General features: G+C 37.5%; 1 protein-coding gene across 1 annotated transcript in view; it reads left to right on the top strand.

Moving 5' to 3' along the window:
• LOC103815655 (dynein axonemal heavy chain 5-like) overlaps positions 1 to 24,243 on the top strand; it is a 148,880-nt gene that overhangs the window by 110,128 nt on the left and 14,509 nt on the right. The window contains exons 67-73 of the mRNA XM_030238620.2: positions 1,091 to 1,362; positions 3,270 to 3,434; positions 7,174 to 7,441; positions 9,372 to 9,493; positions 10,682 to 11,029; positions 15,409 to 15,597; positions 23,089 to 23,221. Of these exons, the coding sequence (XP_030094480.2) occupies positions 1,091 to 1,362; positions 3,270 to 3,434; positions 7,174 to 7,441; positions 9,372 to 9,493; positions 10,682 to 11,029; positions 15,409 to 15,597; positions 23,089 to 23,221 (1,497 nt within the window). The remainder of the gene's footprint in view (positions 1 to 1,090; positions 1,363 to 3,269; positions 3,435 to 7,173; positions 7,442 to 9,371; positions 9,494 to 10,681; positions 11,030 to 15,408; positions 15,598 to 23,088; positions 23,222 to 24,243) is intronic.

Here is a 24,243-nt window from a genome sequence, read left to right as displayed (position 1 = left end):
ATGTCTCTGAAAATGTTCCTGCTTACCTATGTCTGTGTACTGCCAAATTCAGATTTTGCAGTACTTGCACTAACAATGTGTTATATCCTGTGGATCTACTTGTTTTTAACTTGTGAAAGAATGCATATACAGCCCAAGAAGGAATTAAGGGACAAATTTTCCAAAACAAGAGCAATATAGATTATTTGTTATCAAAATAATGCCTATTTTAACTGTTTCACATTTCACATTGGGAAAAAATAAGTCCATTACTTGTTATAGCCTCTACTGTCTGCATCTTTTTCAAGTTGCCACATATCTGTGTCTGTGAGATTGCAGACAATCAGCAAAGCTCTCTTGATGGCTGATGAGCAGGCATGTGAATGCTGTACCAGGCTTAAGTATCAACACACAAAATTGGAAGCCTGTTACATGTTGTAAAACACTTTTATATTGCATTGCATTATGCCACCACTGTATGTCACTACTCAGACACAATGACACAGAAAAATCTGAGTAAGATTTATAAAATTTGATGGGGGTTGACCTCGCTGAGGTCCTCAAGATAAAATAAACACAATCTGGTACAAAGACAAGTACAATGAGGTGCTTGGCATCCAAACATCTCAGTTTGTTTGGCAAACACTGAGTGACTGTTCAGCTGTGGCCCAGCTGTGCTGGGTGTGCAAATGGGCATGAGGCTGAGTGCTGGTTGAGCTAAGAGGCTGTTGACGTTGCAGTCCTGGAAATGAATGCACCATGTGCTTTCTTATTCTTTAGCACAGATGAAAGGAGGCTGCACTCACCATTATACGTCTGCTCTGAAGAACCGGGCTTGAGTATCCTTTTAGGTGGTCACATTTTATTCCAGCTCTACAGACAGAGTAGAAGCAGCACAAAAATTAGTGGGATATCAGCTTTGGGAGGAACTGAGACCGCTTTCCAGTTAGGTCTTTGTTAAGTGTTTTCTCCATGCAAAGGTTACATCTCCGTATCCTGGTTTGCATTAAGATGTTGCACCCTGAATTATATAATACCAGTGTTTTTTATTACTTGTCATTTTTCTGTTTAACAATGTTTGTTTTCCTCTATAATACTCTTCACTTTGCAGGAGGTGCCAGCTTGGATATGAATTCTGTGGAACCAAAACCAAAAAAGTGGATCCTTGACACAACATGGCTCAATCTCGTGCAGTTATCTAGCTTGTACCCTTTCAACCAACTTCTGGTGCAAATTGTTAAGAATGAGAAGTCCTGGAAAGCCTGGTTTGACGAAGAAGCTCCTGAAAAATCTGCTATTCCTGATGGTTATGACAGCTTACTGGATCAATTCCATAAACTGCTCCTTGTCCGTAGCTGGTGCCCCGATCACACCGTGGCCCAAGTAAGATACATTTTTGTACAATGGTTATACCATGTGACATCTTCTAAAGAACTGCTAGTTCCAAATTTACATTCTCTGAGTTTCTTGTTACCATAATATTTGTTGCTATTTTGAAAAATCAGATATTGAAATGCTCATTAAAAAATATGTGTGAAAACACTAATTTGTTTAATTGCAATGAACTAGGAAGCAGAACATGAAACAAATTGTGTTGGAACTGCAGGAATACCATTGTTTTGATGTGGTGCCTTCACAGTCAAGTCATGCAACCTGTAAAGAAGTTGCATTCCTCTGGTGAATCAAAAGATACATCCCTGTTCTTTTTCACAGAAGTGGTGGAAAAAGAGCAATTCACTTTTATGGCAGGTACACTAAAACAGCAGATAAACTGTTTACTTACCCTCTCTACTGAGGAAGTAATAATTAAGGCTGCCTTGTGGCAAATGTCATAAAACAAACTGCAGTAAACTAGCAGTTTCTCCACAGTTTGCGATATTTTGATTTTTCTTCTCTATGCAGGTGTAAAAGAGATGTACGAGCCTATGAGTGCCTTCTTTTCACTTTTTTTTTCTTCTTTCTGTACTGGAAAGGAGTAGTTTTTCTTTCTTGCCTATATCAACTTTACATGTTACATGCTGTGATAGCATCTGTGTTGTATTTAGGGTACCCCATATTTTCATGGACCTCTTCTTCAACAAGGCTTGCTCCACTCTTTAATTTTCTACTCTTCACTCAGTAAGTAAGAGAGAAGTATGGGAGCTCCAACTGCCATAATTTAAACAGAGCAAAATAATAAAGTTGCAACTGCTTTTTTATCAACTTATTGTCTATCAACAATTATCTATCAACTAATTTATCAAATTTAACTAATTTATCTAATTTAACTAATTTGTTATTGTCTTGCACAAATATCGCTGAAAAATAATGTCTCTGAACAATGGTTTCAAAACGAGGTCATTATTTTAATTTTTGAGGAGAGAGGTGATCTCTATTGTTACTCTTTTTTCATCTCTTCTTTCCCTACTGTGTTTTCCCGAGTATTAGAAATTTTACCCGTCTAGGACAAAATTTACACTTTATAGTGGGTGCTGAGCATTTTTTTCCCTACAATTGACATCTTCCTCAGTCCACCTTGTTCCTCAGCGCTTCTCTTCATCATATATGCCTCAGAATCTGTGAGAGTCAATACATAGCTAGGAAATCACTTTAGTCAAAAAAGAATTTCATGCACTAAGGTAGCTTTAGAAGTTCTTTCAGAAAATGTCCATGAAAAGAAAAAAAGCAGAGGCATAAAGAAGGTTTGACCTTTAAGGATCAAGTCTGAGCTGAGTTTATGTTTTGTAGAAATAGATATTCAGCCTAAGAGACTTGAATTGGATAACCAATGGACAGGAGAATTTGTTTGAAGTTCCAATAAATATATGGGAGATTGTAACTGGGTCAGATGAAAGATCTGTCTAATCCACTGTGCTATAGAGACAGTGTCAACAATACATACTTAGAGGAACTAAAAATGGAACTGGTATAGAGAAACTCTTTTATTTTGTTACCCATCAAGTTTTAACAGGCAGTAATTTAGGGGCAATATCTGGGATGTCCTCAGAGCTGACACTGGATCTATTCTGCATGGATTTTTTTCCCCCAGTTCTTCAAAAAACCCCATTTAGCATTTTCTAGCAACAGTGTTCACAGGATTGCTGTTGTGTGAACAGAATTCTTTCTCTTCTGTGTTTGAAGTTTGCTATCTGAGAATTTCAGTGGTTGCCTCCTGTGGACAAAAGTTGAAAAATTAAAGTTTAGACAGTCATTGCCTTCAAATGTAGATGTTGATAAATTCCACATCACTAATTCACGCTAAACTTCAAAAGGTAAAGATAGATATAATTTTCTGGTAACTTTTTTTCCAGGCTCGGCACTACATTGCAGAATCTCTTGGAGGGAAATATGCAGAAGGATTTATTCTTGAAATGGAAGAAATGTGGAGAGAAAGTGGCTGTCGAACACCTTTGACATGCCTTTTGTCAGTGGGGTCTGACCCCACTGAAAATATAGAACGTCTTGCAAAATCAAAGGTATCCTCCTAAACTGAGTTTGCTAGAGCTGATAAAGAAATTTTTAACTCTTCTTTGCACTTGAAGTGGTATTTCCACATTTTAAAGATGTTTGGATAGTGATATTTATATTCATGCTAGTGTTCTCTGGAAGTTAATTTTTGACCAGTAGCCAAAATTCATTTACTAGGAAATCAAAATGCTGCAGTCCTGTTTTTTGCAGTTGTTTGATTCTGATGAGATCCCTGTCTTTATCCAGCAGACTATGATAACCCACTACTTAGGAAATGTACTAAACTATGAGAGCAAAGCAACATTTGTGGTTTAAATTGTGTCACATCCACTGTAGGAGCTGACAGTAATTATGATTACAAGAAGATACAGAAAAAAATCATAATTATGGTGACAAGAGGAATTAATTTTAACACCCTAGAATTCAATCTGTGCACTTGATGAAGACATTCAACATTTCCTACAGAACAGCATCACTTCAGGGCACTCTGTGCTCTGTTTTATGGTTCACAATGTAGCAGCATATAAAATTTTCCCAAGAAGTTATTTACTTTAGATCTCCATAAATTTTCTTCCACGTTAGAACGCATCTTAATTTAATGGTGCAGGATTTTAGAATACACTGAGTAAGACATGCAAAAGTGGGAGGACCCACAAATCTCTTCAGCTCATTAATTAGAAAGTGGAGATGCTCATTCCATTTGAAAATCAGGACCCTTATTTGTCTGTCTGTGCTAAAATGGCTTAAGTTATGACCTAACTCTCACTTAGTGTTTAAATTTAGGAATCTTAAATCTGAAGTCATTAATTTGATCCTTGTCTGCTGTCAGACCAAGAGGATATTGCGGTCTTGTTATGTTTTCATGCTTCCAGGAAATGTGTATGGAATAAATAGAAAGTGAGGTTGCGAAAGAGCTGAAGGGGTTGCCTTGTTTATTCACACATGGTTTATGAACAAGGCAACATCAGCTGGACTGTCACAATGTGAAGTTCAGCTCTAGTGTCACCTGTAAATGCAAAGTCAACCACACTGTTTAACTGTAAGGTTCTTTTCCAACCTCTTGAGGTAAAGACCTAACCACACCGCATATAGGAACTTTTCAAGTTTACAAAAGCCATCCTAATGTCACAAAACAAAATGCAAACACAGATGTTTTTAAAATAAAAATGTGTATAACGTTGTGGAACTTGAGGAGTATTTCAGCAATTCTTTAGCTTTCAAAAAATTTATCTAGAAACAATTTAATTTTCAGAAACATTTGCAAGGGAGCTTTGTGTTTATTTTGCTAGTATGTCAACAAATTGTACTCAGTTCCTTTCTTTCCTTGGGATTTTTCTGCTTTTTTCAAGATTAAATCTTTAATATAGATTACTTTTACAGGGGACCTGATCTTGCAGGGTGGAGGGGGTGGTGCTGGGTTTTTTTTCTTCTTAATGATAAAAAACTTGGGCCTCTTTTTTCAATGATTTCCCTTTTACAGTCATGATTTTTAGTCTTCAAATGGATTAGCACACCAATGCTAATGGTGTCTCTAAGTATGATATTAACAACATAAATCAGCTATCTGCTGTTGGTAATGTTCAAATTTGTGTCCAGAATTTATTTTTCACTCTAAAATTTAGCGGTTCAGGTGGCCCTCTCTGAAAAAAATGAGAACAGTATCTGAGCTATGGTTACTGAGCTATGTAGTCTTGTTTATAAACCAAACAAGCTATATCTCAAAATTAGTTGCATTTATGCCCCCTTTACTTTCACTTAAGGATGGTGTGAAAATTTAACTTTCAGGATTAAAATGAAGTTTCTTATGCCAGCACTTTGACTTCATTAAATCAGATTTTATTTTAATTGTAAGAGAACATTTCTTCTTTTAGGGAATGATGCACAGAGCATTCAACAGAACTGTCAGGGCCACTGTAGTGACTAAAATGCCAGCATTTTCATCTGGATAGTGATACATGAAGATGACATGGATATGCTGATATGACTCGCTATTGAAAGAAACATTCTGTATGCAGATATTTGATAGAGTTCTTTCAGAAGGAGTAAAATGAGGACAATTCGTAGTGAAAAATATTTTTTTCCTTCTCTCGATGTTTCTATGACATTTAATGATTGTACATTTCAGAGACAACATTGCTGAGAAGAGCAAACTGTGAGTAGATGCTTTGTTAGGGAATAATATATCTGCTGAATATTTATGCACTCTTATGCAGGGGTAGTCATAGTGTTTGACTTACAGGAGTGATAGCTGTACTCAGATGCATCTTAGAAAAGGTGAAGTTTTTTGGTTCTCTGGCACATAGCCAGCTTCACAGGCTGTTCAGCTTTGCTTCTTTTAGCTACAGTTTCATATTTCACTGACCTGAGAGCAGGATTTAACTGCTTTCTTATCTTTGGCATTCTCGTGTCCTTAAATCTTGCCAGGATATGGGGGATCATATACAGCAGCTGTATTTATACTGTTCTGTAAAATCAGGTCAGGGCCCATTCTCTGACCCTGAGGCCAAATGACCCGGCACAGTTTGTGTCCATATGCTTAACCTTCTTCTCCTGCAAAAGGAGGGCAACCTCCTCCATGCTGCTTAGGAGTGGATGTCTTCCTTGCTTTTTGTTTCACAGGAAGAGAGTCTGAGTAGCTGTACAGGTCAAGACTAACCTTTGTAGCTCTCAGCCAGCTGAAGACAGGCCTAGATTGATAATGTGGCTTATAGCTCACTGCATGAGGGATACTCAGCTGTAGGTATTGAACATGAAACTCTCCACAAAACAAAGTCTCTTCATCAATTCTTTCACCCTCAACATGTATGCAGAATAATATGTTTAACTGGGTTTGATAGTTCTGGTTTTCCCTGGCAGGGGTCAGGCAGCCAACCTGAGCCAGACTTTAAAAGAACAAGAGTAGCAAGAACAGTAAGCAAGAGAGGATCTGCCTGCATGTTACTGACAGACTTGTGTGGTCCTGATCTCAACCTTATATTTTTCAGATCCCTTTGTGAGAGCCTTTATCCTCCTCTGGTTTTCTGAACAGTTGGTTTTACTCCCCCACAGCCTCTGGAGAAGATGCCATAAAATTCCAGAAATTTATGTTTGCATTTATAAGCTTTCTCTCTTCTGAATCTAGATCTGCTCCAGATCCACTCCAGCTAGCAGATCACCAAACTGGAATCCTCTGAATCAGTGGCTCCACAGCTGCCTTTTAACAATTCAGGATGCTTCCTGAGTGATTCTCAGTGTGAACCAATCTTTCCTGTCCTACCTGCTTCACCAACAGCTCTCTTTTGAATGAAACGTACTCAGACAGTAAAATGTGCCACCAAAATTGTTTGGTTTACACTGTGTGTTTGTTATTATCTGAAGCCCTAATTTCTGCTCATCTCAAGACAGTACATTATAGGAAAAAGAATGGTGAGGCTGTATTTATTTCTTGCTTTATTTGAAAAAGTGGTGAAAAAGCTGAAGAAATGTTTCAGGTGTCTTATCCCACAGATATTGTAACACCTGCAAAAAAATATGATTTCCAGTGGGTGTAGTTTTCTTCCAACAGGTAGAAGATAAGAGGAACCTGAAGGGTTTTGCTTTTTTTGTGGTTTTGTTTTCTTTACTTTGTTTTAATATAATCAGTCTCCATTGATATTAATGGCTTTCCTTGCGGCAGAATGTCACTACTCATGGATCTACAGAAACAATACATCACATGTATAATTCCAAGGAGCTACATATAAAATAGACTTTCTTTTTTACCTTTAGAACATTCCATGTCGAGCCATTTCAATGGGCCAGGGCCAGGAAGTCCATGCAAGGCACCTGTTAAATCAGTGCATGCAAGATGGAGGATGGCTCCTCCTACAGAACTGCCACCTTGGCTTGGAATTTCTTAATGAATTAATGGACACCATCACAACAAAAGAGTCTGTGAATGAAGATTTCAGAACCTGGATCACTACAGAGGCTCACCCAGAGTTTCCTATTAATCTTTTACAGTCCTCTATAAAATTTACCAATGAACCTCCTCAAGGTAGGAATGATTTCCCTTCCCATGGGAGAGATCGCTGCTGGTCCAGGAAGGTTGGGCAGAATGTTGGCTTCACTGTGCAGCTACTTGAAGCTGCAGTCTTGGACATCACTGACCTATGCTCCTGGGCATCCCCTGGTCTTCTGGGCCTCCATGCACCTCCTTACACCCAGAATCTTTCCCCACTTCCGGGATGTTTCTTCATATTCAGATGTTCATTTCATGCTTTCTGAGCCTCTAAGCCCCCAGCTTTCCTTACCTAAGTAGTCTATGTGCAAAAGCACAAGGTGAGATCTGCATCTTAATTGGCAGTCTGGACTCACGTTTCTGTATTAATAGGGGTGCAAGAAAGACATGGATGGAATGAGTCCAGTGAGAACCCACAAAGATGCTGAAGAAACTGGAGAATATGCTATGTGAGGAGAGGCCAGGAGGATTGTTAAACTTTGAGCAAAGAAGGAGTATCTTATTAATGCCTACAAATAAATACATATACCCTTATATATATATATTGCCACTGCTTTCAGTTGATGATGTCAGTGGGAGCTAAGAATTTTTATCCAAGGTCCTATTTAAAGCTTCAGACATTTAAACCTCTTATTTCAATATTTAGCTTCCTTTGAACATTAGTAAGATGTTTGTTACAGAATGTTTGATGTTGTGAAACACACCCTGTTTCAGCATTTATACTCCAACTCAACAGCAGGTAGTCAGTCTGTTGATAAAAAATTCTTACTTCTTCCTCTTCTCCTCTCCCCCTTTTAATTCAGAGCTCAGCATCTTTTTATTGGACAGTGGCCCCCTCCTAATCATTCTAATGGTAATAATCTATAGCTCCAAGAGGCTATTTTAGAAGTCAAGTTATAGTCAAGCTGCAAATTTGCAACTTGCATTTAGCAGCTGAAAAAAGCCCAGTGTAAAAATTTTAGTCAGGATGAAATATAGAGTTTTAGTTTCTCAAGACTGTCCTGTCACATTGGTAGCACAATAAAATTAAACACTTTGGTTTTATTTTGGAATCCTGTGTTGATACCCGTTCGATATTTTGAAAAGCTCTTTGTTTGAATATTGTTTTACAGGATTTTTGAGAAGCATGAAAAAAAGCAAAAGTACTTTTATTGTGTCATAGGAAGTAAGATGACTTTGACCATCTTTTTGGTGCACTTAAAATCTGCCCTTCTAGACTTGTGTGAAGCTGATTACGTGGAAAGTATCATAAGAGGGACCTGATGTCAGTTACTCATGCTTGGGTTGTCCGCCCAAGGCAAAAGATACTTGAGTAGCACTGCCTGAAAACATCTGGGAGCAGTCAAGCTTCTGTGTTCCATGGCAGCTGAGACTGTATCAGTATCAACTGCCTAAAGCTGTTCCTGGGATATGAAATGTCAGTGCTCAAACAAACCTCCCCAAGTATTAACATTTGCACTATGAATTTAGGTTCTCTTCTCGTCACCTTGGTGCCCGTAGGCCAGTTGAACAACCTGCATATAGAATTTTGAGATTTTTCTAGGAATCAAATCTAAATAAAATTATCTTAAATAAAACTAAAATCTCTTATTATAAGTAAATAGCAAAACAAACTCTTGGATACAAAGTGCTATATTTCATATGATGTTAGGTGTCTTTTTTATTGCCATATAGTTGCTAAATAATTATATTTCTATTCCAGTTGTTTATGGGATCATTTAGAATATGATTATGTAATTTTAAATCCTTCCAGACTCTTGGAATTAATCTTTTGTGTTACCTACCTAAAACAAAATGGTTTTGAAGTTTGCCTGCTGAACAGATATTTGATTCTAAGATATTATTTGAAGGTATAAGTAAGATGATACTGCAAATTGGAATAGAGAATTATGCTTAACAGAGGTTGGACTTATGGATTCCATAATTTTTTTTTTAAATGTATTACATTTTTATACTTACCTTCTAGGTGTGAAAGCTGGCTTAAAACGAACATACTCAGCTGTTACTCAGGACCTGCTGGGAGCGAGCAAAATGCCACAGTGGAAACCGTTGCTATATGCTGTAGCATTTCTTCACACAACTGTTCAGGTTTAAAAATATATTTCTTCTCTTCTGTCATAAAGACATGTTTCATTTATTAATGAACCTTGTTATTAAATGAGAAACATTTTTAAAGGGAAGTCCCATGTTGGCAAATTAACACAAATAAAATAGGAAAGAGAACAATGTATCTCTATTACTGCAGCTGTGCTAGAACTTACTCATAATTTTGTTTATGTTGGTCCTGTATCTCCAACAGGGATGATATTTCAGAGGAAAAAAAGGACAATCAAGCAATGATCAATTAGAGTACTCTTCTATTAAAGTCCTTGTCAATGACTGTGCAATCTGTTTTTCAACTAACTGGACTTTTACTAATATTTGAACTCATAAAAGCATATTAAAGAAATTTACAATTTATAGTTTGGAAAACCATAGTCTCAAAATGCTGCATTCACAAAAAGAAGGTGTAAGAGGGTGAATATAAATCCTTTCTGCTCTGAAACCTGTAGGAGGAAATGAAAGTAGATTTTGGGTCTTGACTTTCAGGACTTCCATTAAAGAAAGTGCTTTATGGATTAACCACAACTTTTCATCACCCTATCAATAGATTTTGCAGTACTCTTAGTTTATATTTGGAGCCTGGCTAATTTAGCTCTGTGGCATCTGTGCACTGATACATTGTGGTCCAGTGGAAGCCTGTGTTAAAAGAAAAAATTTCAATTACCAGATATTACTTTAACACCTATGTACTGCCATCTGAGTCTGTAGGTGATTCACTAAGAAGCAGTTTTTCCTACTTACATCTGTGCACAATGCAGACACAGAAGGGACAGGAATATAAATGATAGGAATATATCTAGTCCATAGGAAGATCCCACACAATGATTATGGCTGATGATTTTGAACAGCATTGCCTCAAACAGTAACTTAATTTTTGAAATTCAAAAGCTATGGTTCCAGACTCAGAGATTAAAAAAATTCTTTAAAAAGAGAATTTTTTTTCTTTGTGAGACTATTAATATTATTCTTCTTTGTTTGTACAAAGTTAGCTACTAGATAATCAATCAAGTGTTTGGCCTTGCCTGTGTTAAATGTATTTTTTTAAAGTTGGTGAAGTAGAGTTCCAGCTGGACTACTGCATTCTTAACATATTTCATGTATTCTTCTGCACTTAAGTTTTCTTCACAATCTATATCATTCAGTGTTTTACCTTTCATTCTAACCATTCTACAGGAAAGAAGGAAGTTTGGCCCATTGGGCTGGAATATTCCTTACGAATTTAATCAGGCAGACTTGGCAGCCAGCGTGCAGTTCCTTCAGAACCATTTGAATGATGTGGGCGTCAGACAGGGAGTGAACTGGAGCTGTGTCCGCTACATGCTTGGAGAAGTGCAGTATGGTGGCCGTGTGACTGATGACCTCGACAAGGCCCTGCTGAATACATACACAAGAGTCTGGTTTGGAGAGCACATGTTCAGTGAAAACTTTTCTTTCTACAAAGGCTACGTTATTCCAAAAGGGAGTACAGTGGAAGACTATCTCCAGTACATAGAGCAGTTACCAGTGATTGATACACCAGAGGTAAAATATTTTAATATATAAAGGGAGTTTTTGTCAGATGAATAGCTTAATGAGGTGGGGTTTTTTTTCCAGAATTGAGTATGCATAGGTCAAAATTAGCAGGCAGACCATTATAGTGGATATTCAGTGTAGATCTGCTGACCAGGAAGAGGTAGATGAAGCCTTTTTCAAACAATCGGAAGAAGTCTCATATTCACACGCCCTGGTCCTTATGGAGGAATTTCAGCAACCCTAATTATCTTCTGTGAGGTTGATACAGCAAGGTTCAAGTATCAATGTGTATAAAACCGTGTTGGAATGCTGTAAAGGTGGAGCTGGAGCCTTTTTTATAATGTCCAATGAAAGGAAAAGAGGCAATGGACGTAAATTAAACAACAGGAATTCCATCTGAGAACAAGAGAACTATTTTTTAAGTGGAGGTGGTCAAACACTGGGAGAGTTTGCACAGAGATATTGTGTAGTCTTGCCTTTGTAGACGTTGAAATCCCAACTGGACACCATCCTGGACAACCTGCTCTATTTGCCCCTGCTTGAGCAGTGGATTTGGATTAGATGACTCTCAGAGGTCTCTTCCAAACCAAACTATTTTGTGGTTTCACAATTCTGTATGGGATTGAGCAGACATGCAATCTGAGAAATAATGAAAATAAAAAAGCCCTACGGTCTCATTTTGAAAGTTATAATTGGGAGTTTATTCCATTTTGACAACAAAAAGATATGGATGTTGCCATGAATTGGTGGGGTAGGGTGCAGGATAGCTGCTGGTTGTAACCAGTTTTACATGACCCCATGTGTGCATGTCACAATGGTCACAGAGACTGGAGGATTGTGACTTTCTGCTCCCGTCAGTACAGGCACACATGCTGAAGTTAGTTAGAACTTAAACAGAAGAGAATGCTCTGGAAAATTGAAACAGAGGTGAATGGTCTGGATTTCTGTCTCATTTCTAGTAAGTTGATAAACGCCATTAGAAATAAGTTCCATTAAAATTAAATAGACAGAGTGGAACAGAAAAAAACTGGTTTTCACTTGCTAATAATGTTCTGGCTGAGAGGGTGAGAAGTGTCCAAGGTCATAGAATCAGCTTGGAAAGTTCTGAATCTCTGAAGATAGTGAGACCAGAATGCAAAGATATTTGTGCCAGCAATGATGTGCCTTTTCCAGGTAAGAGTAAATGCAGACATGATAATGCATCGCTGGGATCCATTCGAGCCCAGCTCATGAAGTGATTCCTATCAGTGTATGAACCTTGGCACTATCAGATTTCAGGTTCTGCTTTCTTGGATCTGCTCTTTAAAGCACTTTGGAACCAATCTCACAAACTTGCAATGTATTTTTAAAGTGTTTTGATACCTGCAAAAAATCTGTATGTATGGTTTGAGGTAGGGGAATTTTACCTTTGGCTTTTATGTAAATAGAAGCAAGTCCAGGAATGCAAACATCTTTTTGTTCTTCACATTTTCACTTGTTAGGAAGAAAGCTGTGACTTTCTTCTGTCATTCTAAAATCTGTCAAAATTGCTCATGAAAACCTTTAACCTTTTAATCTCCCAATCTTCATTTCACAAGAGATACTGTGCTAAACAGTGTATCCTTGATTCATTCCTTTTCCTTTTTTAGTTAAGAAAGACTGAATTGGTCTGCTTGCAGTGTCCTTGCTCCTTTGATGAAATTTCATTCTCTGAGCAGAATGAACACTGTCTTCTGAGAAGGGCAGTTGAACTCAGTGTATTGGATTAGGATGGAAAGGTTTCATTAGCAGGGGGCTAAGGAGCAGCTTCTGTGAGATGCTGGCAGAAGCTTCCCCCATGTGGGCCAGCTCAAAGACAGACCCACTGCTGGGATAGTGTATTTATGTAGGATAGAAAGGTGCACATGAACCTTCAGTCAGAGGGAGGAGTGAGAATATGTGAGAGGAACAACTCTGCAGACACCAAGATCCATGAAGGAGGGGCAGGAGGTGCTCCAGGTGCTGGAACAGAGATTCTCCTGCAGCCCATGGAGGACTCCACCCTGGAGCAGGTGGATACCTGAAGGAAGCTGCGACCCTGTGGAAAGTCCATGCTGGAACAGGAGGTTCCTGCAAGATCTGTAGCCCCATGGGGAGAGGAGTCCTTGATGGAGCAGATTTTCTGGCCAAGGTTATGACCCCAGAGGTGACCCATGCTGAAGTGATCTGTTCCTGGAGCAGTGCACCCTCTGGAAGGGACCCACACTGGAGCAGTTCAGTGGAGCAGCCCAATGGATAAGTTTGTGGAGGACTCTTATGCTGGAGCAGGGGTAGAGTGGGAGGTGTCCTGCTCCTGAGGAGGAAGGAGTTGGAGACAGTGTGTGATGAGCTGACCACAAATCCTCTTCCCTGTTCCTTGTCTCCCTGTGCTCCAGTGGGAGGAAGTAGAGAATTTGGGAATGAAGTTAAGTCTGGGAAGAAGGGACAGGTGGAGGGAAGATGTTTTTGATTTGGTTTTATTTCTCAAGATCCTACTCTGATTTGATTGGTAATAAATTGAGTTAATTTCAAGTCTGTTTTGCCTGTGATGATAACTGGAGATTAATCTCTCCCTCCTCAGACCATGGACTTTTTGGTGTGACTTCTCTCCCCTGTACAATTGAGGATGGGATGATAGAGGAGTGATTTCAGAAGAGTGTAGAGCTTCAGCAATTGGTTTTGAGGATTCATAAGGCTAGAAAACCCTGAAAGACAGAATCCAACATTCTCTTTTTAAACAACATTACCAGAGATTTTGGATCAAAAAGAACAAGAAATTGGGTCCTTGATTAACATACAGGACATTCAGAAAACTGGTCCACCCACTGTTTTCTTTCTTCTTTCTTCTTTATGCATCACTTGCATGAAACCATAGGACCAGAGCTGTCTCCCATGTCTCCCTGTCTTTGTTAATGTTATTCCAGTGTTTAAGTTAGCCCTTGGACTAGGGCTCCATTTCACAGATATAGCAAATATTCTCCATGGTTTTAACATGAGCTGTAATATTGCCACAAAATCTGCTAGAGGAAAACCAAGCAAATAAGCCCTCACTGTGCAAGAGCAAAAGCAGGAAAGAATATATCTTCAACTGTGTATTTCCTTCCACATGGAATATGAGTGTAATAAAGTGCATTGGTATTTTTGCCTTTTACAGCTCTAAAAATTCAGTTTGAGTAAACGACTATTTGCAAAACATTAAATCCTATCTGGAATCTACCTGCACACTATTATAGTCACACCCTCAGTCAAATGTGGTATTAGATCTGTACTTTGTGCTGTTGTAAGGATAAGATTCCCAAGTGGTGTAAATCAGTGCTGCTTTGCTGGCTTTGGCAATGGTGCAGCCACTTGTATCCCTTGTCCCTGAGTTTCTAGATTTACAAGTAAAATTATATTAAATGGCCCTTTAAATTCTCTCCTCTGAGTATGTAAATACTGGTTTCTAGAATTGCCTTCTTGCAATATACTGATTCTAATGTAAAATATGAAAAGTGAATATGTGAAAAAATGTGAAAAATGAGAAACAGAAGATTGCTTGGCTTTTGTGTTCAGTTTGAGGGCAAGCCTTCCTCATTGACGGATCAGTGGTTCAAAGTTTGTAAGAGATATGTAATATCTATAATTAAATAAGGGCTGGTGAAATAAGTCACAGTACATACAATTCCTCCTGGAGAAGGGTTGCAATTGTCAATCTGACAATTATAGACTTACTGATATTTCAGCAGAAGTTTCTGAAAAAGCTATTATCATTCAGACAAAGGGCAGCTTTGCAGTAATTCTGTGCCAGCTGTGTCTTAAATAAAGTAATTCAATTTCAGAAGGAGAAGTAAGTGGGGGGAAGATTCAACCAAAAATAGCTAAACCATAAAATACCCTAAATATATCACTATCTTTTGGTACTTCAGATGTGGGCATTAATTTACTTACTCTGCTACATGCCTTATAAACCTAAGAGTCTGAGTAAAACAAAACATGTTAGAAATGTTGAAAGCTCAGATAATTAGGGGCATCTACCTGAGCTGGTACAGCAGTAATAGACCCATAGAGACAAAGAACTAATGCTAAGGGGTCCATGTCCACATATGACATTTCCAACAATGAACCAAAGGAAAAGGATCTGTTCTCACACCCTTGATACCATTCCACAGCATGATCCATGTGAAGATAATGAGGTCAGTTAAAAACCCTCCACTGATATGAATGAAAACATTATTCCATATGCAGCCTGTGTTAATGTTTTAGTGCAATTTTTGTTTTTTTCCTTGACCATTTAAATGGAAGAACTTCCGCTGCCTGTTCACATCTATTGTTTTATGGAGCTTGGAATTTTCTTCCTTGTTTATCCATTTTCATGCTTGCCCTCCCCCCCAATTTTTATCTTTTACTTTAAGGTGTTTGGACTTCACCCTAACGCAGATATAACTTACCAGACCAACCTGGCCAATGAGACATTCAGTACCATAGTGAGCATCCAGCCCAAAGACAGCAGTACTAGAGGGGGAGAAACCCGGGAAGCAGTGGTGCAGCGTCTTGCTGATGAGATGCTGGAGAAGTTACCTCCAGATTATAACCCTCATGAGGTATGTGCTACTTTATAAAACAGATGTTTTATGTATGCATGTATATACATTCTTGTTTTGTAAGTTTTATTGTGCTTCTTAAATTTAACTGGCATGTGTTTTAAAAAGATTTTAAAATTATGCATAGGGGCTTATAAGTCTGTTTTGCTTTATTATCTAACATATTCCTGCATCAGACAGATATATTTCAAATGCCACAGTCCACTTAATCAGACACCTTAACTCAGAAGACCCACTCAAGGCATCAGAAAGTTCTTGCTTTCCTTAGTAGCTTACAGAAGTAGCCTGATGAGTCTTTCTGAGGGACTGGTGATCCTATAGTGGTTACAGCATTCAATTGACCTATTCCCATTATGGCACCACCATGATGGAGAGTGAAATTTATCACTGATCTTCTCATGCTCAAGATTTTTTTGGGTCTTCTGAGCTAAGGTGACTTAACTCAGAAGAGGTATCTTTGTCAATCTTTTCTTGCATTTTTAATTAACAGCCCCTTAATTGGAAAAATCCAGCACTGAGATTCTTGCATCGGTTTATAAGTAGGTTCTGCTGTCTTACCAAGTATTTAATGAACAGTAAATGTTTAAAACCCCTCATTTCCATGATTTTATTCTTTACATTTACAATTCTGTTTTGCATTGATGGTGCCTTTTTTTTTCCCCGATTGTAGTTCAAGCTTGTAAAATGCTCAGTATGAATTACAACTTGCTATGCATGCTTTATTTTCCTCTCTGGCCAACTTAGAACATCCACCTAAGGAACAACTAATAGTCTTGGGGACCTGGCAGTATTTCCTGTCTTCCCTTCTACTGTTAATCTAAGATTGAATATGTCTTGTATAAATAGCCACTTTTGTACTGTCAAAATTCAACTTGGAACTTCTATTTTCATTGTTGCTGTCAAGCTACTTACGGTCTGCAACATTTTTGGTGATGTTTCCTACCATCTACCTCCATATTGTTATTTTCCATCCATTCCTGTTTGCATCTCTCCTTTTTGTCACCTTCTTATTGTGTGTCCTAATTAAAGTATATAAATAATTTTTTGTAGAGTTTGATTAAGAATGGAGTATGTTTTCTAGTTTTTGTATTATTATTTAATGGTGAATAAATATTAGAAATAGAAATGGAAAATTAAATCTAGTAAGTGTAATAATACTTCATAATTTAATAAATTGAATAATTTTCATATTGGATCTACAACTATCATTTACACCTTAAATTGTTCTCAGTCTTCTTCCCTTATCTTTCCAATCAGAGTAAAGCTTTTTTATGGAACTAGATGCTTCTAGTTTCATTCATCTCCTCCATTTTTTTTTTAATTTATATTAGCAGTAAAATACTAAATGCCAGGATACCATGTATGCTTTTGCCACATTTGTAATATGGGTATTGAGCTAAGTTTTTTACAATATACTTGCTAAATCCTCCAAAGGACTATTTCTTCATTCCCTTGTTAAGCTGACAACTTTTTTCCTCCTGAAGAATTTGTAATGCTTGGAAAACATCAATAGTACTTACTGCACTCTACATTGTAACCAGAGGGTAGTCTTAACCTCAGGTTTTACCCCTGGGAAATTTGTGCAATACCTTTTAGTAATGTAAAATGCACATACAGTTGTTTAATCTAAATTTCACTTTGGATTAAACTGCTTTTCTCTGGCATTTTTTCTCTTTAATCTTAGGCTCATTCACTTTCTTTTCTTCTTGGTTTATTCACTGAGGTTATGCACACAAACCACATGCAGGGGCTGCCTCCCCTTCTAAGTCACTTCATCAAATCTTAGCTTTGGAGACCATCAGTTCTGGATCCAGAGGCTGTAGTTAAGGGCAGAGGGTCTGAAAGGATTATTTCAGATGTTCAGTTCTTCACTCTTCTTGACTTGTCTCTCTCTATTTTACTGTTGTACTTGTATTTGTATGTAATACATACTGTTTCATGTGTCTGTATTTAAAAAAAAATCACCACCAATTGTTTTCACTGCTCTTTTACTCTCACCATCAAGCAGTATGACAAATTATCTTTTCTCATGATCTGCCAATCATGCATGAGGAGTTTTATTTTCTCAAAAGCAGTCATCATTGCAATGACGCTCAGAATTAACATTTCTTTGTTTCGGTACTGTTTCTCTTACATCTTCTATGAGCTTCAAAGGAAACTTATTTTGCTTTAATTTGCTTGATAGCTGTCCTGTTATGATTCAGTCAAGGAGATTTGAGTTTGTACAGAGGATGTGCTGTTGGATCTACTTTTTTCTTCTGTATTTCTTGTAAATGCATTCTGAGTTCAGTAAGTGTAGACACCACCTCTTTCTGGGGATATCTAGTTTTCTAAAGCTCTGTGCATCTTGATCTGTGAATTACACTTCACTTTGATTAATCACACCACTCTATTTATGTGCCCTTTTTTCAGTCTGATCTACTGATGGATGGCACAGTACTTTTCCACAGAAACATTCAAAAATTATACTTAGTTTCTGCAGCATGGTAGTCAATCCTTTGTTCTAACCATCTAGAGAATATCCTCTGTTCATTTCCCAAGAGGTTTTTATTGTTAATAATGTATTCCTCTGTATCTCTCCTTGGCTGTCTCAGCTGCACTACAATGTCTACAGATTTTACTTCTGTAGTGTTATGAGATTTGGCATTGTTCTGGACCGTGACTTTTCAATATTTCTTTCTTCAGTCTGCTTAGTGAATTTACCCTTTGTCTCTTCCTCCACATTTTAGAACTTTTCTGAAACTTTTCTTGTACATTCTCTACATCTTAGAACTTGATTTGGTCTTTCCAAATTCTTTCCTTGTTGTATGGGAATTTCCCTTTTCTGTCATTAGTGCCCAGTTCCACATCTTATGTGTTGCCTATGTGCCAGAAGTGTGGCCACATCTACACAATAGGCAAAAAAAAATCTATATCAAATGTGTATCTCATTTGAACTGTCACTCAATTATTCTGGAACCTTTTAGAAAGCTGTGGAGTGAGCTGTAAAGAAAGCTAAATTTTTAAATGCCAGTTTGCATAAACTGAAAAAAGCCCCAAACCCAAATGACTAAAATGCAAAAATAGAAAAATAATATCATGCTCACTAATGTATAGCCAAGAATTTCACCAATCAGAGCAAAAAGAAGGAAGAGTTTAGGTATTCTCTGAGGAAAGAAGCAACAGTTTGGCACAAGCTACAATATGGCAAACAAAATTATGCTTGCAAGCAAAAGGAGTGAAATGCATTATGTAGTTACATCCTGCAATGTCTGAGAAAAAAAGGGAACAAGATGGGTTCTCTTGTTTGTCAATTTAAGTCAACATTTGGTCATCCAGGACATTGTTACATACTAATCAGTTTAATTATTTGGAAACAAATAAAACAAATATCCTAAATTAAAAAGACTGAGGGAATGTGTCTAGAATAAGAGTTTATATGAATTTTCCTTATTGGAAAAGATCAGTAAAAAGAGAAGCATTCATTAGCTTAACAGTGCAGCTTGGGTTTGCTTTTAGAATAATATTGTGCTCCAGTAATGCCATGATGTGTTAGTTAGTCTTTGAAAACCTAGGTACAAAGATACTATCAGTGGAGAAAAGGAGCAAAATTTTTTTGAAACAATGAAGGTGATTAAAAGCAAATTCTCTTCAGGGAAAGTGGCAGGTGCCTTTGCTACCTTTGATCAGTTCTTGTGTCTCCCATTAGAAAATGTGGAGTGAATTTGCACAGACCTACAACCCCAACAGACTGGGTTAGGGACAGATGGTACCAAAACCAATTATTTGCTGGCATTCAGAGCTCCTGATTGTATTTTCTCTTGATACATTTTGAATCCAGAGAAATTTCAGGCTGTCACAGAGAGGCCTTCATTTCTCAATTATTAGCCTTCAGCAATGGCTTCAGTCTCAACAACTTTCAAAACAGGGCAACCATTTTACCCCATCATGTATGCTGCTTCTTTTGTTGTTGTGTTCTTGTAATGCTTCTCACCAGCCAAATAACTTGCCCAAAAGAGTGGAAAAAAAACGAGTCACCTTTGCATGCTTTCTCAACCCGTGTTTTGACACAGGTGGTGGAAAAGCAAAATAAATCTTCTTCCTGACCTGAAACTGTCCTCATTTTTCTCTGAGTAAGAATTCTGCTTTCATGAACCTTTTTGCTTCTGGGTCTCGCCTTGCAGGTTACAGAGAGATTAGTGGTAAAATGATTAGGTCCAGTCAATGTGAGTGAAGACAGGTGCAAGAATAAATGTCAGCCTGTCACACAGAGAAGTTTACAATGAAAATGATCCTTGCATCTTGAAAAACAGCTTTCTAGGGAATAGCAAGTAGCAGCAGTTTTTTTCCTTAAATATTGTTTGTAGTATTGATTTAGCTGTAATTCCTCTAAGGCTATGGCTACATTAGCAAGCACTGCATGGAAATAGGAATTTGTCTGAGAACCTCAGGCCTTCATTAAACGTTTTTCTGGGGAATTTGCCTTGGTCTAACTCTAGTCTGGGCCTGTAGGCTGAACCCAATAGTAATTGAAGTACCTTAGAGTCCCTGAAGCACACCTTTTGGGTTAGTTTAATTTGAAGCTAACCTTTGTGTGCCTGAAATCTAATTTTCAGTGCAGAGGTTTTGCTACAAAAACAACCAACAAACCCAAAAATAAAATTAAATAAAAATTCAGGGTCTGAACTAAAACACTGACATAGATGATTCTGTAATGTGTCTCTGGTTTACTTATCAACAGTATCAGATATGGTGGTCATCCAGCTCTAGAGCTTCTTCTGTTTCCTATGTGTTTTACTGTCTGCTTCCTTAGGAAGCAAGGAAAGGGTCCTTGACATTCTTTGGAAAGAGCTTTGGCTTATCCATCTACAGAGTGGTGGACTTCCCATTTCTGCTGACAAAGAATGTAGCAAGTAACTAAGTCTGATTTAAAAAAATAGCATTTACTGAAAACCATTGGCAGTCACTACTACAGCAACTTGATCAATGATCATGGCATGAGTCAACAACGACTTTTCTACTGATAGTCCTATAAAGTATGTGCTGACAAAGAAACTGGTGACCTAAGAACAGTTAAGAAATATGCATAAAGGAATCTGACACAGTAGAGATATGCATTCCAAAATCATGTAGACAAAGCTATTAAGATTATGATTTTAGTAGCTCCTTTCTTAAATCACATTGTTTTATGTTGGATGATAGCTGTCTGCATAATGAAAAGGGGATGTTCTAAGTGGGCTTTATGGAATTAGTATATTAATCTCAGAAAAGCTATTTTGGTTAATGAGTTTAATCTTTTGAGGGTTTTTTCCTGAGAGTCAGTATCCATATCTTTATGTCATAATAAATACAGCCCTGGATGTAAATCATCTGATTGCTTGATAAGAAGAATTCTAATACAAAAGTAGTTAATCATACTTCAGTGCTTCTATTTGAAACGAATCTTAGCAGCAAGATTTCCAAGAAATGCACTGTGTTGTACTCAGTAAATCTCACCATAGGCCAGGATTGATTTATATACAATAAAGTAAGAAGTATGGAATTATTTTTTTTTTCAGCTTTACTATCTGTTTATACTTGGTGCTCCAGCCTGAGTGTTCTGAGCATATCTAGGTTGGATTAGCAAATTTCTGGTTTATTGGTTGCCACCATTATTCAAAACATTATAGGTATTTTTCTAGGTACATGAAAGGAAATCAGAAGATTTTGTTAGTTCTGGGAATTCACTAGTTAAATTGTACGATTATCAGTGCTGTATTATTTTTGAATCTTTATTTCATGTCCTCTTTGTAGAGTCATAAATATCAATATTTTGGAAAATAACCCCTTTAATAACATCTTCCATATAATTTTTCCTCAAATGGGGGAATTCTTCCTCTAAATGATCCCCAAAAGGAACATGGGAGACTAGAAATAAGAAGAGTGTTTCTTATATAAAGGATAAAATGCATAGATTATATTCTGTATAATTCCTTTATTATTAGTGGCATGCACTAAGGTTCTAAGTATTCTGAAAAAAATAAATCAAATGCTTTTACTTTTTGTCAAGAAGCAAAATTACCAATTCCTGTGAACTTTTCAGAAAGCAGAAGTTGTCCCTGGATTTTGTATGAAATAATCAGAATCCTTAATTGTGTGGATTATCCAAAAACTTTATTGCCTCAGCTCTACTCTATGATAGCTGATTTAAGTATTTTTTTCTCTTTCACAGGCAGGACACATTAACTCAGTCTGTAAAATGTACTGTCACACTGCAAAGCATTAGCATAATTGGCTGGCACCTATTTCTTGGACATTCTGTCTGACAAACCCATGGGTCCTTGTGATTAATATATGATGTATAACCTTGCTGATAGCTGTCTCCCAAGGAAAATAGCATAAAAAGTTGAGAAAGAGTATTTTATTGGGCTTGGAGTTGAAATTTAAGATTTGGAAATTGCCAAAACATTTACATATTTATACTAGTGATTATAACTTCTCTTGTGCTGTATGATATTCATCTTGCAGAAATTTGCTATTCGTGGTAATAATTAAATCTTTAGTAATGTTTATTATTCGTATAAAATGTATAGTATACATAACAATGTATATATTGAGATATGTGAGCCATTGGCTTTCTAAAAGTGGGGAACAACTCTCAAAAGTCTGAAAAATCAGGAATTCTGGTACTGGCTGGGCTATAGGCCCCACAATTTTTGGAGGTGCCATTAAACCCCCTCTCATGCACTGTAGTATACAATGAACTTTGATTTGCATGGAACATGCAGTGCATGTCTGAAGACATTCCATACACATCATATGCAAAAGTCAGACAGGGAATGCTATTGCTGCTGTCATTATGACATGTCCTTAACCAACACAAGCAACAGATTCCCTTTTGAAAAATTTTCTCTGTTGAATTTGAGAGAAACTCTTACCCTTGAAAACTAAAAAGGCCAAAGGCTTCTACTTGCAGAATGGTGCACATAATGGTGTAACAGCTTTCTGTGGCATCTGTATTATTTCTGGCAGTCTTGCCTCTCTAGTACTGTATCCATGAGCATCTTGTCTTATGAACAAGTCTTATGCTACTGAAAGTAGCAGCTTTTACATATCATTGTTCTTGTTAAGTGGAACTCCATTTGCTGCATTATTTCAGCTCATCAGGACAAGAAAAGGTGATAAAGTTCACCCAGCACAATTTGGAAATACAAAGAGGTTACCATCAAACAGTGCTTTTGTATAGCATGTGGGTTTTTTTTATTTTAAGATCTAAGACTCTGCAGCCTAACAAGGACAGAAGGAGCTGCTGTGTCCCTTCAAAAAGAGGGAACTTTCCCTTCTTAGAATGATGGAGGTGCTCGTTCTGGTAAGCTAATGAGTCACAGTGTGCTAAATCTTACAGTTGGCACAGGACTTGAATGGCCATCTGTTACTAGAATGTTTCTTTTCTGAAAATGTTTTTGCTTTCAAATATTATTGCATGGCAAACAGGAGATTAGATTTTATAATCATTGCACTATTCTTTTTTAGGTGAAAGCACAACTTCAAAAGATGGGAGCTTTTCAGCCCATAAACATATTTCTCCGTCAAGAAATTGACCGGATGCAACTTGTTATATCCAGAGTTCGAACTACACTGACTGATCTCAAACTGGCCATTGATGGTAAGCTGCAATATCAAACATTGTAATTAAGTTGCAGTATTTATTACTAGCAGTTCCTTATACCATATAACTAAATAAATATTTCTCCTCATTTCCTTCATTTCTCTTTTGTTCCCTCCCTCACACAGTTTTTCTCTTTTTCTCTGTCTTTGTCATATGACCACTAATTCTAGCCCTTAAAATCTCCTGATTGCAGCTCTAAGGACACTCCACCTAAATTTATTCTGCACGCATCTTCTCCAGTATTGCAGTTCGTGTCCCTCAGCACTACTTCACTTCTGTGATTCTCTCTAGGATCCTGCAGAGCTCAGAGGAGCTGAATTGTGTGGAAAAGTCCATGGGCCGTGTACCAGAGTTATTTAAGAAATTAAGCTGAGACATAATGATATAGAACAAGGTAGAAGGGTTGCTGCTAAGTAATTGAGAGACAGGGAACTCAGGAGGCAAGGTGAAAAAGACTCCAATTTAAGGTGAAATTTGACACATTTGTGAAACTGCTTGTACCAAATGGCATGTCTCTAAATGGAAGCTGAAGTGAGTGGCAGTGTCAATCAAAAGAGAGAGAGAGATACAGTTCTTCGTTTCGGCTTCACAGGAGGCAGGAAACAGCACTCCGTATCTCTCAGAGACAGGAGTATTTGGCTGAAAGTGAGCAAAGGTGAATGAAGTTAAAAAACCCCAAGAGTAGAGGCAACTAGAAGCAGATGGAAAATTTGATCAGAAAAAGAGTGAGGAAAAAGAAGGGATAATGATGTTGCCATCTGCTTTTTGTTTTCACTTCCTATTTTGCTTCCTCTTTTGCAAGAGTTGAAATTCCCAGGAAGGAAGGTGTACTGTTGCTCAGCCAAGCTTCTTGAATTAACAAATTAAAATGAAGCAGGAATGGGTAGATTCCACTGGTAAAGCTCTCTCCCAAGTCAGCTGTTCTCTAGCAGAGAGACAGAAATTATCTAACAGAGCAAACTGTCCTCACAGGGAGCAGGTCAGAACGCCTCAGAATTAGTCCCTTCTGACATAGCTGA

Source organism: Serinus canaria, chromosome 2 (genome assembly GCF_022539315.1).
Source record: "Serinus canaria isolate serCan28SL12 chromosome 2, serCan2020, whole genome shotgun sequence".
Lineage (NCBI taxonomy): Eukaryota > Metazoa > Chordata > Aves > Passeriformes > Fringillidae > Serinus > Serinus canaria.
The sequence above is the reverse complement of the archived record's forward strand: the minus strand, read 5'-3'. Positions and strand labels throughout refer to the sequence as shown.